This window comes from Pipistrellus kuhlii, unplaced genomic scaffold (genome assembly GCF_014108245.1).
Source record: "Pipistrellus kuhlii isolate mPipKuh1 unplaced genomic scaffold, mPipKuh1.p scaffold_m20_p_1, whole genome shotgun sequence".
Lineage (NCBI taxonomy): Eukaryota > Metazoa > Chordata > Mammalia > Chiroptera > Vespertilionidae > Pipistrellus > Pipistrellus kuhlii.
In genome coordinates this window covers 32870613-32888857 of record NW_023425404.1, presented here as the reverse complement: position 1 = coordinate 32888857, position 18245 = coordinate 32870613, and the positions used below count along the sequence as shown (strand labels likewise).

The 18245-nt window shown below is 53.1% G+C and overlaps 1 protein-coding gene across 6 annotated transcripts in view; it reads right to left on the bottom strand.

The window, feature by feature from the left end:
- The window catches only part of MEGF11 (multiple EGF like domains 11), a 329202-nt gene that overhangs the window by 219188 nt on the left and 91769 nt on the right, over positions 1-18245 (bottom strand). For all 6 annotated transcript variants that reach the window (XR_006741561.1, XM_036438502.2, XM_045581385.1 and 3 more), the window contains exon 2: positions 1478-1583. Coding sequence is in view for 5 of the 6 variants with exons in the window: in XM_036438502.2 (XP_036294395.1) it covers positions 1478-1575 (98 nt within the window). In the remaining variant the exon portion in view is untranslated. The remainder of the gene's footprint in view (positions 1-1477; positions 1584-18245) is intronic.

The following is an 18245-nucleotide window of genomic DNA, read 5'->3' as shown; positions in this document are numbered from 1 at the left end:
GTATGCGGGGGCCGGGATACAGCACAGACACGGGCAGGAAGCAACTGTCTCAATGGAGACAGGTGGACAAGTCAGGGCTGAAGAGACTAGAGTCCATAAAACAGAGACTAACATGGAATTCCACCTGATCGCCTTCTCACCAACTGGGAAATAAAGGTTTAAATTCACCATAACCAGGAGGCCAAGGGGCCTGAATCACCTCACGATCACGTGGAAACCTTATGAAAGATACATATGCCTAGGGTCTATCCCAAACTGATGGAATCGGAGTCTCAGGAGGCTCTGTTCCTCATTCACATTCCCAGGGAGCCTCATGTGCATTAAATCTGTGATAACCATCCAGCAAAGACAGCGTTGTCAACAAGAAAAGGCAATAATTGACCTTTTTGTTCCTCAAAGCACTTTTGTGAAACTGCTTCCCTGACCCTCCAACAAGCCTGAGGTTCATTCTCCCCGCTTCCACCTTACAGAGGTGTGTAGGCTCAGAGTGGCTTGGAGACATGCCCAAGATCATAGAACTAACAGTTGGAAAACTCCAGACTGGAATGAACCGGGGTCTACTGGTCATCGATCTCGTGTTCTTCCCACGTCACTGAAAAGGGGCACTCTGCCTTCTGCTCCAACCTGACTCCGTGGGGACTCCCCGTAGAGCGCCAGTCACCAAACACCATGCTGGTGCAGGCACTGTCCCTCCAGAGCCCTGGGTGAGGCGCCTTCCCTGCCGTGAGACGGGACATTCACCCTCATGGGCATGGAGCATGGACCACCCCCTCACCTGTCCTCCTCCCCCATCTGCTTCCCCCACCGGGCCCTTGTCTTAATTTTATTCATTTGATTTATTAACATCTAAGTGGCAGAGTCATCCTGGTCAGCATGGCCAATCAATTCCAGGGTTTAATTTCGTTTTTCCTGATTGGGTCTCTGGTCACTGTCCTCTGCTCACCAAAATCAATACGTTAACCTTGTGCTTCAAAGTCAGACCGTCTGCAGGACCTGGCCTACTCCCCGAGGACCTCATGCCGCAGCCGGCTCTTCTGCCTCTGCCCTCAACTGCCTTTCCCTGAGCAGCCCTCCACCGTTCCCGTCTCCCCATCTCCTCAGGCCAGGCTGCTGACCACCCACATGTCCATGCTGCTGCACTGTTGCCAGGCCTGGGAGACCAGGAAAGACTTTATAGCGTCGAAAACAACATATCTGGACCAGAACAACTCACTGCACCCACCTTGCTGTGAATGGGCACTGAGCCTCTACTTCTGTAAAATGACTGGGAAGCGGGAATGCAGGGAGGAACATGAGCCTGCATCCCTTAAGTGGCCTGTCACTCAACCCCTTGCACCCTGACCTCCCATCACAGCGAGACTCAGACAGAATCTGTCCTGCTTTGTCCTATCTCTGTGCTATCTCTCTCAGCTGGGCGGTAGGCCCTCAGTGGACAGCTTCTGTACCCAACAGTGCAAAGCTCAGGTGAGTGCCTTACCTCTCCCAGTGGCTGCACACGTTTGGGTCCTCGGGGTTCAGAGAGAGGACGGTTTGCAGGAGGGAGAAGACCAGGAGCCCTGCCACGGAGCGTGCCATCCCGGGCCCTGTGCGGGAGAACAGAGGAGGTAGCGTCATTAACCAGCCCGCGTTCCCGGGCATCTGTTTGGCACTGAGACTTCTCGCATGAAGCGGCTAAGCAGACCGGCTAAGCAGACGAAGTTTCCCATCATCGGTGCGTGATGAGCACTGATATTTTTACATCTGCAGTCTTTGACTAATGCAGTAACACTTCACGGGTTCTGAGTAACCAAGGAGTAGGAAGCCTGACTCAGGGAAGAGTCAAAATCCCAAGCCAGGGCATCTGAGAGAGCTTCGGATTATGGACTGCTTTGAAAGTTAAGAGACCTTCTCCCCAGAAAAATGCCCCCACATGTTTGGCTATGATTTCAGGATGTGCTCAAGCCCATGAGCCCAATCTTGGACCAAGAGCCGCGATTTAACTACTTTACAGGCAACGCCCTCCCTCTGTCCCCTTCGCCCTCATCTTTGATGTTCTTTGCCCATTCACTTCCTCTCCCTATGCCCCCTCCTGCCACGAAGAAAGAGAAGAAAGGTGGCTGGAGTGGCCCTGGGGAGCTTCCAGGCAGCTCTGGTCAAGCCAGCCACCCAGAGCCGCGTCTTGCTTCTCTGCTCCTACAGGATATAAAGCCGCTGCAGCCAGAGTGACATAAGTTACAGCACGTAGTTCTCACCGTGGGATGAAGGGCTTGGGCAGCTTGGGAGGGGGCTTCCAGGAAGCAGTTTGTTGAGCTTGATCCAGGTCCCTGAAGGGACAGCCTGTCCCAGGCGTTAAGTATGCCTCCAAAGAATGCCAACCCCCTTGTCCCCAACAAAGGACTCCTCACAGAGAACCACTGATGTGGGAGTGTCTGAAATGACCCCTGAGAACTTCCTAAGGGTTCCCACCGAGTGGGGGTGCAGGGGGCTCAGAGCCACGTCGGGGGACCTGGAATCCCTATGTGCTCATACATCGGCTGTAGACTAAAGGGACACCATGACTCAGAAGGATGGCACCATTTTTCATGTGTACACAGATGCTATCATCATTTGATTAGAAGCTTTACTGAATTCAGAGTAGCTTTTCTTCTCAACCAGACACGCAAAAAAAAAAAAAAAAAAAAAAAAAAGCAATTTCTATCAACTGGGGGGCAGGGATGGTATTAAAAATATGTTGACATTGGAAAGGGATCCCCAGCTTGAAAGGAGGTTGAGCTTACAGATGAGGAAGCATCCCCCTCCTTGGGGACAGAGAAGAGGGGCATGGATGCTGCACACGCCCCGTCTTGTACACACAGGGAAGCTAAATGGAGCAACTGTTTTCCTGAAAGGTTAGCCGCTCTCCGCCCCATTCCCAAGATGTCCTTGTTCAACTCTTTCTTACCAGCTCCTCCAAAGATAAACAAATGTCACCAATTCTGTAAAGCCACGGGGGTCCAAATGAATGATTCATGAGGTTTCCCTCTCTATTTGAGATCTGGAAATAATCTGGCTAAATGGACTCTGAAAATTGGTGAGGAGAGAGAAAAGGAATCCTGGTGTTTCTGCTCAATATGCAGAGTCAGGGAGTGGGCAAGCCACTGCCACACCGATAGCCCCCAGCCCCCATCCTGGTCCTCAGAGACACAATCCCACCTCTGCAGCTCGCCCTTCACAAACTGGAGTCTGCAGGTTATTTCAACCCTTTCTCCTCAAAGAGGAGGAGATACCTCCGGGCTGAGGGAGAGCCTGCGCAGGGTGCCGCCCTGAGCATAGTGAGGAGCATCGTCTTCCAGGTGGCATTTGGGCTGATCAGAGACCAAAGAAATCGAATTAAAAAATGAACAAAGGGTCACCGCACTCTGAAAGGCAAGGAGCCGGGATGACGGCTGCAGAGGACGGCTTTCCTTGGTTCTCTCTGTGGCCCGTCGCCTTACTGTGGCTGCTCCTGGAATGCCAGCCTTCTCCTGAAAGGATCCCCCAACTCCATCTTCAAACTCATGGAACTTAGAACGACAGAGGACGAGGCCAGCTGGACAAGAGGAGATTGTTCCTCTGGCCCCTTTGATCCATGGTGACAGGAAAGAGGTGGGAGATGGGGGTAACTTGGATCATTGCTGTAACTGAGAAGATCTTTCTAAATCTTCATAAAAACTGCCGAAGCCGGTTTGGCTCAGTGACAGAGCATCGGTCTGCGGACTGAAAGATCCCGGGTTCAATTCCGGTCAAGGGCACGTACATTGGTTGCGGGCACATCCCCGGTGGGGGTGTGCAAGAGGCAGCTGGTCGATGTTTCTCTCTCATCGACATTTCTAGCTCTCTATCTCTCTCCCTTCCTCTCTGTAAAAAATCAATAAAATATATATATATATTTTTAAATCTTCATAAAATCCTCTTCCTTTCAGAGTCAGGTCTGGACAGGACAGGTTAGCTGACGCCCACTGGCAGTGAGATTCCTGGACGCTGGGGCACAGGGAGGGTGATGGGTGTTTGGATGAGCACACAGGAAGTGGAGATGGACAGGGCCACACAAGGACACACAGTAGGTGGCATTCAGACCAACAGTCTACGTGAGTTAAGGCTCGCAGGGCTGGGGCTCCCAGGCTTCACACTCTCACCTTGAACAGTCCCATCCCCAGCATTTGCAAAGTTCCCCATCTGAGGCCAAGTCCGCCTCTGTAGTACTGTGGCGAGGATGAGAGAGATTGTGGGGGAGGAGGATACCCAGGCTGGGGTAGAAAAGATTATTCCTCTCAGATATTTGCTGAGACTTTTCCTTTGAACCTGGCCTCATCTACAATCTTATCACCAGCCCTCTCCCTGGGTCAGGCTAATCTTCCTTCCTGCTCTTCCTCCACCACCATCCCCCATGCCCAACCTTGTTCACACTGCTCCCCAGGCTCAATCCCTTTCTTCCTTAACTCGGCACATCCACATACCATCCACAGGAGGTCCAGCTCAGGCCCAGGGCCCCTCCTCCCCCTGCAGGGCTTGGCACCTCCTGGGTGCCAGGCGTATCTCACTCGGGCAGCCTAGAGCCTGGCCAGCAGTCACCACTCCCCATCTTGCATGCCGTCTTCCTCGCATGTTTACTTGATCTTTCCAACATGTCTGTGAGCACCTGTCAGTTCCTAAGCTGAACTAGTCAATTCCTTTTGGGAACTGATTTCAGAAAAACACACGTCACTGAGGCAGAGTGAAGGGCAGACACAACGAAGCTGCTCCCACATGGGGGCAACTCATGGCCATTCACTTTACCGGGGCCTCCCTGGGCCCTCAGAGGATGGATCTCAAAGAGACATCCATGCTTACGTGCTGACTGAGGGAAAATCAATCCTGCCACAGCGATTATTAGGCCGACTCCATTCGAAGTGACAGAGGTTAACGTATCGAGCACCATCCGATTTAGGACATTAATAATTAAATGAGAATAATGCCCCTGTTCCCCAGCAGAGGAGAACATGTCGGTAATCAGGGGGTTCCCTTCCCTCTTGGCCATGCTCCCGGCATATGAAGCCGTAGAGAAAGGGAGCAAAGTTCCGGAGGTGGAGAAATGTCTTCCCCCACGCAGGAGTGTGTGTGCTTTACCCAATGAACTGCGCATGGGGATCAGAGGGGAGAGAAGGCAGCCCGGAGGTGAGCCTCTCATACCTGCCCATGGGTACAGTCAGTCTGCACACTTGCCACGGCCTGAACTGATCAGCTGAGGGCTCCCAGAGTGCCACCCGCCCAGCCAGGGCTACGCTGCGGAGAACACAGGAGTAACACATGCCAGCTACAGCCTATGTGAAGAGACTAAAGCAGCTGGTGTTCAGCCACACTGTGGAGTGGATGGGACTAACGATGGACAGAATATGGAGAGGTAGAGGGTCAGAAAAGGGAATTTCCAGGGCAGGCACAGGTCCTGGCAAGCGTGTGGAGGCAGGACCGTGCAGGCAGTGCAGGAGGGCCTGGGCAGCAGAGCTGTGGTGGGAAACACGGAAAACTGTGAGAGGCGTGTCCGGAATTGGGTTCAATGGGACACCAGGCCCGTGGGATACTGATAGAAATCTCCCAGACAAAGGTTTCCATGAGTGGCTACGTTCAGGAGATGCTGCAAGCTCTGTCCTCACTTTACACAGCCTCATGTGTCTGAGCATACCTCAGGCTCCGAGAAGCCTTGAACAAAGACCTCCTTTACTTCCTGTAGAACTCTTTCCAGTGCCCTCCCTAGGAGCAGAGGTCCTCCATCAGGCTCAAGTCTGAAGGAAGGCCTGGTCCTGTCAATCTGCGTCTTTAGAGTTTATTCCAACCCTTGAGGGCCTCTGGGCCTGGCAGGTGGTGTTGAAGGGAATCTGCCAATGGGTAGTTAAGAGACACTGACATCATGGCAAAGAATCCCTCCTCCCCATGTGTCTGGCTTGGTTGGCTCTGCGGGCTGAGCAGATCTTAGAGAGGAGGGCCTCCTCTGGAGGGCCTTACCTTCTGCTGGGACCCCCATCCCTAGCACCTGTAGAGTCCAGCCTGTCTTTCTGATGGCAGCACATACCTGGCCAGACACCAGCTGCTCACATTAGCCAAGAATGCATAAAACTGGGGCAGAGGGCAGACAGACAAACAGATGGCCTCTGCCCTGGGATCCATTGTTATGACCTCACAGTCCATCTGTGCAAAATTCCTCCCCCACCTGCTTCACTTCTGCCACCTGCCTACTCCTCCGGACTGTGCCAAAATCTTCGGCACTGGAGCCTGGTCCATATACCTAGAACCTGCTCTCTCTGTTCATCCCAGTCTCCTCCAGGGAGCCCTTCCTTCTCAACAAACTTGCATTAGTGGCAGGGGTCAGCACTATTTTATGGGACATGGGAGGTTTCCACTCACAGAACTGGAGGACCGATTGGTAATGACTTGTTGGACCGCTATGCTGAGAAATGGGGCTCAGTGGGAAAGCATGCGGTGATTGATTAGTAATGCCTATAATGGGCCCTGGATGAAAGAGGGACACACAGGTGCCACGCACTTGTCCTCCCTGTCCTATGTTGCTGAACAGTTGTCACTAAGTTTGGAAATTGTTCCTCTTCTCTACGAATCATCTAGATGTGGCCTCCGCTCTCTGGCTGGCCTTAGAACCTGCCATCACTTTCCTTCCCTTGGTACCACTGACCACACTTCACAAGGACGGGGATTTTGATCTTTTATGTTCATTGCTGTCATCAGCACCCAGAGCATTGTCTGCCACACTGCTTGTGCCTGGCCTGACAGAAGCCACTAAAGACCTGTCCCAACAGCAGGTCATCCTGCTTGTGTCGGGCCAGTCACAAGTGATGTGACTGATCCTGAGGCTTGGGGTGTCTGATTGGTCAAGGAAGTGGTTGGCTATAGATGGTTCATATAGGACAGGAAGGATTTCCAAAGTTAGTGACAATTGCCTAGCAACGCAGACAGGGATGACAAGTGCATGGCACCTGTGTGTCTCTCTCCCAGCCAGTGCCCACGACAGGCATTACTAGTCAATTGTGGCACACTTTCCCACTCAGCCTGTTTGTCAGCATAGAATTATTCCAAGCAGTCATCACCAACTGATCCCCAGTGTTTTGTGTGAGTGGAAACCTCCAAGCGCCCATAAAACAGTGCCTGACCACTGTCACCCTAGCACTAACGCACATTTGTTGAGAAGAAAGAGCAAACCAACTCCTCGACCTCTCAGACATCCCATGCCTCAGGATCAGCCACATGGCTTGTGTCCGGCTGACAGAGGCCACAGGTCAGACTGCAGGGGGCATTCCACACCGAGTTAACGTTGCACCATGGAGATACCGATGTGTTGGCAATGGATACAGAGGCACAGTGACATCCTGACAGTGATCCAAAGACTCCCGCCCCGGCCACCCCACCAGCACCGGGATACGCCTGCCCAGGAGCCAACACAAGGCGGGCATTGAAGCCCATTCAATACCTCAGGCTGCAACTGGGGGCTCACTGGTGCTCCAAGCACCTCATGAAAAGGCGCTTTCAGGCCCAGAAAGCAAGAGGCAAAACCCAAACTGGGACCAAAAGAAGGAGGGGGGAGGGGGCGGCTCAAAATCCTCCAAGCATGTGAGTGTACATAGAGATTTCTATCTTCTATTTATAGAAGACACACTCACACACACACCCCTCTCTTTTTCTGAATAAAACAAAAGAGCCAAGTTTGCTGGTAGCGGGGAAATGCCCTTGCCCTTCATCTGCCTGCTCCGCTCTCAGCTGGCTCCCGTCCCCAAGCCCCGCTCTGTGCGCTGGCCTTGCCGGGGTCTGATTAGTGTGAGATGAAAAAGGAGCCGCGATCAGCCCATAATTAAGAGGCTTTACCCTTTTTGCCTTGATGAAGCCTCCAGCCTCCCAGCAGTCCCACCAGGGGCCAGGTTTATGTGGAACGCTTTCTAATCTTCCTGCACTTAAGAAAAAAAGTTTTAAAAATAAATCCACAGCTCTTAATCTCCCGAAGAGTGATTCCCTGACCGCAGGAACACATCGCAGAGCCAAAGTGGAGGCCCTGCCAGGGGCCTGCCCACCAGATAAATCAGAGGGGATTGGAGTCCCCTCCGGAGACATGGTAAATGTCCTCCTCCGAGTCTGGGCTCCACCACCCTGATAAATTCTGCTTTCTCCTTGACCAGGAAAGCCTCGGGCTGCAAATCCTAAAAATGACACCATGGAGGCCTGCAGCACCCATTAGTCAGGGTCAAAGGGCTGCCCTGCCCCCTGCACCCTCACCCCTGCAGAGAGCAAGCGGTGGGCTGATTCCCAGGGCAGGGTGGACGCAGAGGTGTAGAAACCACTAAACTAATAAAGAACCCCACCATCCCCCTTTATGCACAATCTCTGGGTTCTGCACCATCAATCCTTGCCTTCCCAAGGCGGAAGCAGCTGAACCCCCAGCCTCCAGCCCCTCCAAAGATGAGGAGAAAACTTATCTGTGTTCTTAGCCCATTCCATTTCTTGCAAAGCAATTATCTTCATCTTTCCATTTCTTTGCAAATCAGGGCACACTCAGCTGGCCTGGCCAACCCCAAGGCTGTCTGTCCCTCCCCCCAACCCAGCCCACTCCAGCTTCCCTCTCCCATTCCCTCCCGGGGCTGCGGGGTTCTGAAACAATGGGAATCCCTCACGCCCTGGCACTAAGTCATGGCCACATCCACACAACCAAGACGAGTCAGTCACTCCGGGGTTAGTCCCCATTTCTGCCCCCTGTGAACAACATGTCTCAGAACACCGTGCCCATAAGGGAAGAGAGCACTGAGGCATGGGCCCTGGGGAACCAATCATCCGTCACTGCAAGGTCACGTGTCCGACCTAAGCTGGACTGTGAGAACAACGGGCTGGACAGCAAGCCGTGTGCCCTCAGAGCTGGGCCAGGACAGACCTGGAGCACCGACTGTCCAATGCTTCGTCCCCCAGGAGGGGAAACTGCCCCCCGCTCACAGGACACCTTGGGGGCAGGGCTCATGTGAAGGGAATGGTGGACTCAGACCCAACGGGGCACAAATCCCTTCTCTGTCTCACTATGCTGCTTAACCTGGGCAAAATCATTTACCTGCTCTGGGTCTGGTGCTACACTAGAAGGGACTTAGTAAATTATTAGTTTCCTCCTGACTCACATTCCCCACCTCAAAGACCCTCGAAGCCCTATAATTCTGACTTCTAGTATTTCCAGGAAGCGGTGGGCGGGGGAGGAGAGGGGAGAGATATTAATGGGAAAATCCTCTGCTGGAAAACCTAGGTTTGGCCATATGGTGACTCCTGGTCTTAACAATACAATTATCAAGAGCAGTCTCATCTTTCATCCATCCACTCAGCAAACGTTACTGAACACGAAACAGTCCCTGTGGATACAAAGATGACTCAAGCAGGGCCTTGCCCCAAGACCCCCAAGCACCTGCCGGAGGGTGCGTGGGAATGCCGGGAGAGGGCAGCAAACACAGGAGGTGGCTTATTTCAAAGCAGGAGGCCTTTCCCAGCAGGAAGCCTCGGGCAAGCATGATGGGAAATCAAAGACCTTTGCAGAATCGATGCTCAACATCCCGTAGGACCTTCTCGGTGAGTCTGGCCCATCTCTGTTTGGTTGCCCCTGAAGCTACTCTTGATCAGGCAGCCGCCTCTGAAGGTAGAGCAGCCCATTCACAAGTTCCATTCTGCCAGGGCTCAGGGCAGCCATGCTTTCCTCTCTCCCCCGGGTCTTCCACCCTGACTCCCACCTCAGCTCAAGAGCAGTTTATCTTCCCATGGTCCCAATTCTTCCTCTCTGTCACTAACTTGCTGTGTGACCTGGGAAAGGTTGCTTTCCCTCTCTGAGCTTCTCTCTCTGCTTGTCCCCAAGGCTGGGGTCAGACTGAATCGTCTCTTGGACCCTCCTCACTTTCCAAGCTCACCTACGATGTGTTGCCCTTTCCTGCCCTTCCCCTCCTCACATTCTTTTCGCTCTTCACCCTCCTCGGGAGTTGCCCCATCTCCCAGCAGCAAGGAGATAAAGTAGAAGATGCAGGAGAACTAGATTCTAGTCTTAGACCCTGGAGAGCTCATTTCACTGCTCTGCGCCTTCTTTTCCTCTTTGACTACACGAGAAGGAGGGGAGAACCACAGGTTATTGGGAGGATCACAGCAGCCCAGGACCAGAAATGCAGGTATCAGCAGCATGGTGATGGTTGGGACCCTCAGTCCTGCCCACCTCCCTGTGCAATCCTCAGCATCCTTTTGATGCTCTGGTATTGTCCTCTATTCCCGCCCAGTGTCCACACAGGGAAGCCTCTGCCCCATCACATGCCAGGAACCATCTCCCACCAGTCAGGAGCTCAACACGAGGGCTTGGCTGTCAGCCGCAAGGATGGTATCAGATCAGTGCCGCCTCTCCAGGTTTCCTTCTGGAACTTTCCATATGCATGTAGGCCAGGAGATTCTGAAGCCAGACTCCAACTGTCCCACAGCCTGAAGGGCCCTATGCCTGCACACTGGTAGTTAAAATACACACCGGTGTGCTCTGGAAAGCAGCCTGGCGGTCCATAGCAGCATATTTTAACACGTTAAGTGCCCAGTCAGTCACGGGTGACTGACACTATACTTTCCATCCAGAAGACAAAACAGGCTGGGTACTTAACATGTTAATTGTATATCTCTAACCCAGAGCATTCACTGCTGCAATTTAATTTTTAAAAATAAACCAAGACCAAGGATAGGTTCAAGAATATTTGCTGCATCATCCTATCCTACATAATAAAAGCCTAATATGTAAACCAACCAAACAGTGGAATGGCTGGTCACTATGATGTGCACTGACCACCAGGCAGATGCTCAATGCAGGCACTGCCCCCAGCCCAGAGGCTCCAGGCAGCCAAGGCAGATGCCAGTGGGGACCCCCTGATCACCCCACCGGTCTCCCTGCAGAGGGAGGCGACTGGCAACAGCAGGGGGCAGCACCAGGGAGCAGGCAGCACCAAGCCGGCCCAGGTGGGTGCCAGTGGAGGTCTCCTGATTGCCTCGCTGGCCACCCCAGAATTCAGCTCTGATCGCCGGCCAGGCCTAGGGACCCTAGCCATGCACGAATTTCATGCACTGGGCCTCTAGTCTCTTAATAAAGAGATGTTAGTTGTAGCATTGAAATAACCTAAATGTCTAAATCAGTGGGGGCCTTGCTAAATAAATTCCACCATCCTATATAATAAAAGCCTAATATGCAAATTGTCCCCTCAGGCAGATGTTCCACAAAGTGTTCCATCACTCACTATAACACGTGCTGACCACCAGGGGGCGATGGGGAACATGGTGGATGTCTGCAACAAGCTGCAACCTCTCAGCGGCTACCTGGGGGGAGGGGTGATGGGAACAGAGGTGCAATGAGAATGTGGAGTGTCTGCCAAGCTCATTATTGCTCCCCCTGCTATCCTCCCCTGGGCTCAAGTGCCAGAGAAGCCCCCAAGCTCAGGTGCTGGGTGCCTGCGAGGAGCCTGCCCTGCACCCAAATGGCATCTTCTGGGTGAGCCAGGCCTAAGCCACCGGGACTGTAGGGACTGGTCAGGCTCCCCATGAATTCGTGCAGGAGCCAGTCTTCCGGGCCAGCCAGGAGAGAGCATACTGCCCACCCGGCTTCTGTGCGGTGCCGCTGGGCAGCCCAGAGGCCCATGCTGCACCCCAGCCCATGGCATCCAGCTGCCCTCACCACATCTCTCTGTGGGGACTTGGGTGCAGGGGCCCAGGTACTGTCCAGAGCCCAGAAGTCAGCTGGGACCTGACCTTCCACCCCAAATGCTCATGTTTTGTTTTGTTTTTTTTAAATATATTTTATTGATTTTTTACAGAGAGGAAGGGTGAGAAATAGAGAACTAGAAACGTCGATGAGAGAGAAACATCGACCAGCTGCCTCTTGCACACCCCCTATCGGGGATGTGCCCACAACCAACGTACATGCCCCTGACCGGAATTGAACCTGGGACCTTTCAGTCCACAGACTGACACTCTACCACTGAGCCAAACCGGTTTCGGCCCAAATGCTCATTCTTTGATTGCCAGCCAGATCTAGGGACCGCACCTGTGCACAAATTTCCTGCACTAAGCCTCTAGTGTGTACATAACCAAATAGTAGGCAAACATTAAAAATATTGATGTGTGGGAAATATTGAATGTCATCTTTGGAGCAGGAGGCAGAGGGGACAATATATAGGACTTGTGCTTTCTAAGTCAAACTATTATGTTGCTGTATTGGTGTTTCTTACAATGAGCATCATTATCACTATAATTGGAAAAGCAAAAATATTTTAATATACATGAAGTTCACTGACATGGAAAGATGACTCTGATGTATTACACAAAAAGTACATGTCACAAAACAGCAGAAATATTATGATCACATTTATATAAAACTAGAGGCTCAGGGCACAAAATTTGTGTAAGAGTGGCCTTCCTTCCCCCAGCTGCCAGCACCGGCTTCCCTCTGGCACCGGGACCCAGGTTTACCTCACAGCCCTGAGTTCATCCAGAAGGTCATCCAGTCTAATTAGCATATTAAGTTTTTATTATAGATGTGTGCACGTGCGTGTGCGTGTGTGTAGGTGTGTGCGCGTGTGTGTGTGTGTGTGTGTGTAGGTGTGTGTGTGTGTGTGTGTGTGTGTGTGTGTATGGAAGGGAGAGGGGACATTGAGAGAGAATGAGCAGGAACAGAAAGATCTATGGAAAGATATTAAAAATGTTAGCACAGATACCTGGTGATGGTATTTCAGGTGACTACACTCCCATATTTTATGATGAGCTGGTCTCAGTTTTAAATCTGGAAAACCACAATAAAGACATCTTCGTTTTGAAAACAAAAAGACAAAATACGGGCAGCTCTTCCCCAGCTTACGCTCTTCCCAGCCCAGATTCTCCCTCACTGCTCCTCGGGGTGCGCTTTCCCAAACAGCAGGGATTCATTCAGCCCCAAGCCTGCTGCCTCCAGGGACACGGGCCACTTTACGGGACTTCCCAGGTGGCTCTCAGAGCCTCCACGCTGGGGGGACACTCCCCCCACAACGGCGTGGCGTGTGTCCATGCTGAGATCGTATCCATGCTGTGACGGAAAACATTGTCACTTCAAAGACCCAAAATGATCTCACGACATGGAAAAATGCACGGATAACGAACGGTTTTGTCAGTCTATTCAGTGAAATAAATGAACCAGGTATTCCGATTTTAAAAGAAATTTATTGCAGCCCTTTGTCAACGACACTGATGAGTTCTGGCTCACAGCCCAGTCAAGGCAGTGTGGGTGCTCCGCCTCACTCCAGGGCTCGTTCAGTCACCTGCACCCCCACCGGCTCTGCTCCTCCCGGGGAACAGGCCAGGCGCCTGGAGCCGGACTCAGTTCCTGAGCCCTAATCCCATCCTGTCTCTTACCAATTGTGGCCTTGGGCGGACCACTGAACCTCTGGGAGTCCCAGCATCCTCCTCTGTAAAGTGATCCTCCTGCTGGCGGCTGCGGAAGGGAGGAGGGAGGAAGGGGCCGGTGAGGATGGGGGTGTTACAAACACTCCTGGGGTATGGGGGATCCTACACAGAGACAGCACACATTCATTAGGGTCCTCCAATAAGAGGTGCCCCTTTGGGGTGGGGATAAGTCTGCCAAGACAGAGAAAACGGGACTGAAGATGAATTTTAATAAGTTCGTGATACAGCCCAGCTGACCCACAGGCTAAGCTAGCAACGATTCCAAGTCTGAAACCAGAGCCTAATTTGGCTGCGTCTCTGGCCTAGGCTGTGTCTGACAACCACCTCCACAGCCACATGCATTCGTAATAAAGCAGTTCCTCGGAGCTCTGTCTCCTGCAGGAGCAAGAGGCTCACTCGCCCCCCAGGATCTCGGCACCCCTTCCCCACCCCCAAAGGAAGGGGCCACGCAAACAGCACGGCGGCAGGTAAGACCTGTCCCCGTCTCTCCGCGGGTTTAATTTGCAGAATGGCACACAGCTCCCAGATTCATGGTGTTCCTGGCCTGATTATCCGTTGTTTATTTCGGTATTTTCCAGGAAATCGTTCATTAAGGATAAAAGCACCTGCTTACTGTAAGAGACCATTACACAAAGGCTCTGGCATGGGGGCCCGGGACGAACATTAATTAATGAAGTGAAGCCGAACAAACAGGCTATCAATTATAGGTCTAAGAAGAAACGTCTGGCATTTAGTGGATTATGATGGAGGGCTGAAATAAAACGTCATAGTTTAAGACCACGATATGGTGTTAAAAAAAATAATAAAAAAACACGGGAGGGGGAAAAAAATTTACACAAAGGTGGCAGAGGTAACGATCTATTTCTGGAGCAACTAAAGCCTGGGCTTCCATTAAGAGAATTATAAATCAATTCTGTTTTGTCTGGGGGCCTCTCCGCTCGGTGTGTGCTAAATGAGAAAGCTTAACGTGTCAGAGCAGCTCCTGGGAGGGGGCGTGGAGCAGTGCGACTGCGGCCTTCAGGCCCGAGAGAGGCTGGCCGGCCGGTTATGAGGAGGAAGGGAGGACGATCTGCGTCTAGTCGCCAAATTGGGTCCAGCTGGCAAAGGCCATCCTGAGCACCAGTGTCCATGAAAAACATGTAACCAAATCCCAAGGATGCCATGGAACCAGCTGGCCACACCCCCTGGCGCCAGTCAGGCTTGGTTCTCACTTGGTGTCTTCCACCCCAGTGCCGGTGAGATTTTTTATCCTGTCCTAAAAAGCAGTGTCCAGGGCTGGCTACTTTTTTGATAATCTACTCGGCTTCATTCCCCTCACCTTCTTACCCACTGCCGAACAAGGACAGGCCTTCAGCGACGACGACCCTGAAGTCATTCAGACTCCCAGTAAATCCTGGAGACTGGGTCCCACTCATCACCGCCCACTGGCCAAGGCAGGGAAGGAAAAGGGCACGGTTGCAAAAGGGTGTTGGTAGCAGATGCTGGAACCACAGAAAGGTCATCTCCACTTAACTCCCAACTCGACAGGAAATTCAGAAATCTGAACCTCCCATTCCTCAAGGCAGAATGGAGAGGGGCAGGGTCCTCTGACGGCTCCAGCTTCCTGCCCTCTCCCCAGGCGGGCTCGGCTGGCTGGTGAGGCACTAACCTTCCTGATCCTGATCACCCATCTGTCCAAAACGGGAAGCTTGTGCCAAGCCTAAACCATGCCTCCCCAGCTTTCTAATTTTGTGGTGTGCCCACAAATTTCTAAATTTGCCATAACACGTACGGAGACTCAATGGGGTAGGAAGAACAGGAGGCAGGCCTCTGGCACACAGACATTTGGCTGTGCCAAGAGGGGGAGAAGGAAGAAAAGGGGAGTGAGTTGGTAGGAGTTGGGTTGAGGGGGTGGGGACTGGCACTGCAAGTTTGAGCTCCAGGAAGCATCGGGTGCTAATGCCACAGTCAGAACCTTGGGAGCATTTACTGAGAATGCCCTGCTAACATGCCTTATTGGGTGAGAACCTGGGTGAGTGGACTGAGTCAAATAGTGAACATTCAGTTCACTCACCAACTGGGGAGCAGCTCGCTGAGTGCGGGAGGAGAGCAGGAAATGAGTGGTGCCCGGGAGCCTGCCCTGTGCCAGGCACCTGGCCCATCTCCCTCAGTCCCCAGGTGGCTCTTAGGAACGGGCATTATGATCGCCATTTGAGGTGATGAAACAGAGGCTCCCAGTTTGGAAGTGGATGAACTAGATGTGAACTCAGGACTACCCGCTTGCCCAGCGCTATGCTTCCAGGTGTGTCTTTGCCCTTCAGACTCAAGAGCTTGTGTGTGTGTGTGCGTGTGCACCCATGCACGTGCCGTGTACGGCGTGTTGGGGAGGGACAGGGCCATCGCTTTGGAGAGAGCTTCCTCCAGGCTCACCAAATCTAAGCAGGGGAAGAGGAGATACTGTGCTATTGTGAGAAAGGATTGGCTTCGGCTAGCTGTGCGACCTTGGGCGAGTCTCCTGTCTCTGCGCGTTTCACTGTCCTCTATTAGCTAAGAGAAAGCCTTTCTTAGCCAGGCTTCCTCATCTGGACCACAGAACCGGGGAAATGATGCAGTGACTATTTTCTCAACTCTGCCAAGGAGGGTGCATGACTCGTACCATTCTAGATGTTCAGGAAAAGCCAATCCGTGGCATTCAGTGGACAGCATAGGGCAAGAGGGCTGAATTTCCTCGGGAACCTGGCTGAGAATTCTAACTGGTCTCCAGGGCCTCTGTGGCCCTGTCATCAGGAGGTGGGTGGCCAGGGTGCCTTCCTCCGATACCAGAACTGGACAGGGGGACATTCCTGAGCACAGCCAAGGTTGCAATGAGGATACCAGACACCCTGGACCAGATTATTTAAAATGACAGTATCCTCTGTATGTATTTCCCTGTGTCATCCCTTAGCCTAGCTGCCACCTTTAAATGTGCCAATCTTGCCTCAGCTGTGCTTTGAGGAATCAAGGAAAAGGCTGGGGACAGATCTTTAAGGGGGTAAGCCCTACCCACCACTCTCTACCCTTAAGGCTAGCTGCATAGTGGGTGGGGATGGGGGCGGGGGGAAATAGCAATAATTGGCAAGAAATCTGAATGGGATCAATAATGAAGCACATGAGCCCCCCCCAAACACACACACACACACACACACACACACACACACACACACCTCCTACCCTCAGAGGAGTGGCATTTCTTTTGTTACAGAAGGTGGCAGTTCCCCAGCATGACAGAGCAGTCATTGTGCCCCAGGAGCGAGCAAGGCCCACCCATTCCTGATCCACCCAGAAAACAGTCTAGTAAGTGAGAGCACTCTTAGGCCCTCCTCACCTGCGGTTCCGCTCGGGAGCCCCCAGAGCTGGGGGTGGGTCCCAGGCAGTGGGAAGGTGCAGAGCACCGTGGAGTTCTGCAGCCACCCCCCACGGTTCTCAAGAAACACCAGCTCAGCAGTAGCCCTGGCAACATCTTTGCATCAAAAAGGACATATCTAGGCAGGACAGGTGCGTGCCAGGCTCTGGATCACTCCACAAAGTGGAGATGAGGCCAAAATCACCCCGAGGCAGGAAGGCAGAGGTGACATTTATTTCAAACCAATTTCCCCCGCTGTGGCACAGTCACTAACACCAAATGGTGGAGCCGGGCGGCGCTGTGTCAGGGACCATAAAAGTGGGACGTGCGAGTGAGCGAGGGCGGCCCCCAGCCTGCCGCAGCTGCCATGAGGGGGCAGAATCTGCTGACGAGGCTGCCTGCAGGCCTGAGGGCAGCCTGAGCTGAGCACCGGAGACAGGCCAGGGACAGAGACACCCAGAAACAGGTCTCCCACCCCAGTTCTACCGATGATCAGCTGTGTGACTCTAAATGAGCCACTCACTCCTCCGCAGGGCTGCCTCCTGATGAGGACGTAGGATCACTTCTCAAGCGGCTGGTCTCGCCGGAGCAGAGAGCAGGGGCCATGGGAAGACTCCTAGGTTCCCTGAGCCTCAGTTTCCCCATTTATAAAAAGGTGGTGACGTTTATAAATGGGGAACTATTTTAGAGCCCGACTTGGGTTCTAGCTAAGGTCTGCCACCCTCTCCCGAGTTCTCACAGTGGCCTCTGCAGCAACCGCGGGTGAACGGGAGAAGGGCTCCCGCTCAGAGCCCTCAGCGGCTGGCCCAGAGCCAAGGGCTGGACGGATGCATCCATGAGCAGCTGCCTGCTCCTGCATGAGGGATTCTCGCCTGAGAGGAAAGAGACCTGCCCCAGGTCCCGCAGCTGATAGAACTGACCTCTCATCCTACTCTTTGGGCCCCCAAACCCGCTGCCCCTCCCACCCCGCCACACTTTCAGAAAAGAACATGGCAGCCGGTGAGTGGAGGGGAGAGGAGGATGGTGAGGTCTAGGTCCCTCGAATCTACCAGCCTCTCAGTCAAACCCGCGTCTGCTGCCTTTCCAGCCCGCTCACCCCGCTCATCCTGAGGGGGGTTCCCTCCCTCGGACGCAGGGAGGACTGCCAGTCGCTGGCGAGGGTCTCTCCGCGTCACCTGAAGAAAAGCTTCTGGAATTTAACTTTCTAGGCCAGGCAGCCACAGCCTGGCCCCACTCTGTCCTCGCCGCCCTGCTTTTCGGACCCTCAGAAGCCATTTTCCCCGGTCCTCTCTCCCAGGACTGGCAACCCCTCGCCTTCTCATGGGCTTGTCAAGGCAAAGCATGTCCTTGTCCGCCGTCTGGTCTGACCCTAGCAGAGCCAGTCAGAGCTGAGAGCCCTGAGGGGGGACTCGGGGTGGGGTGAGGAGGGGCCCGATGTTTC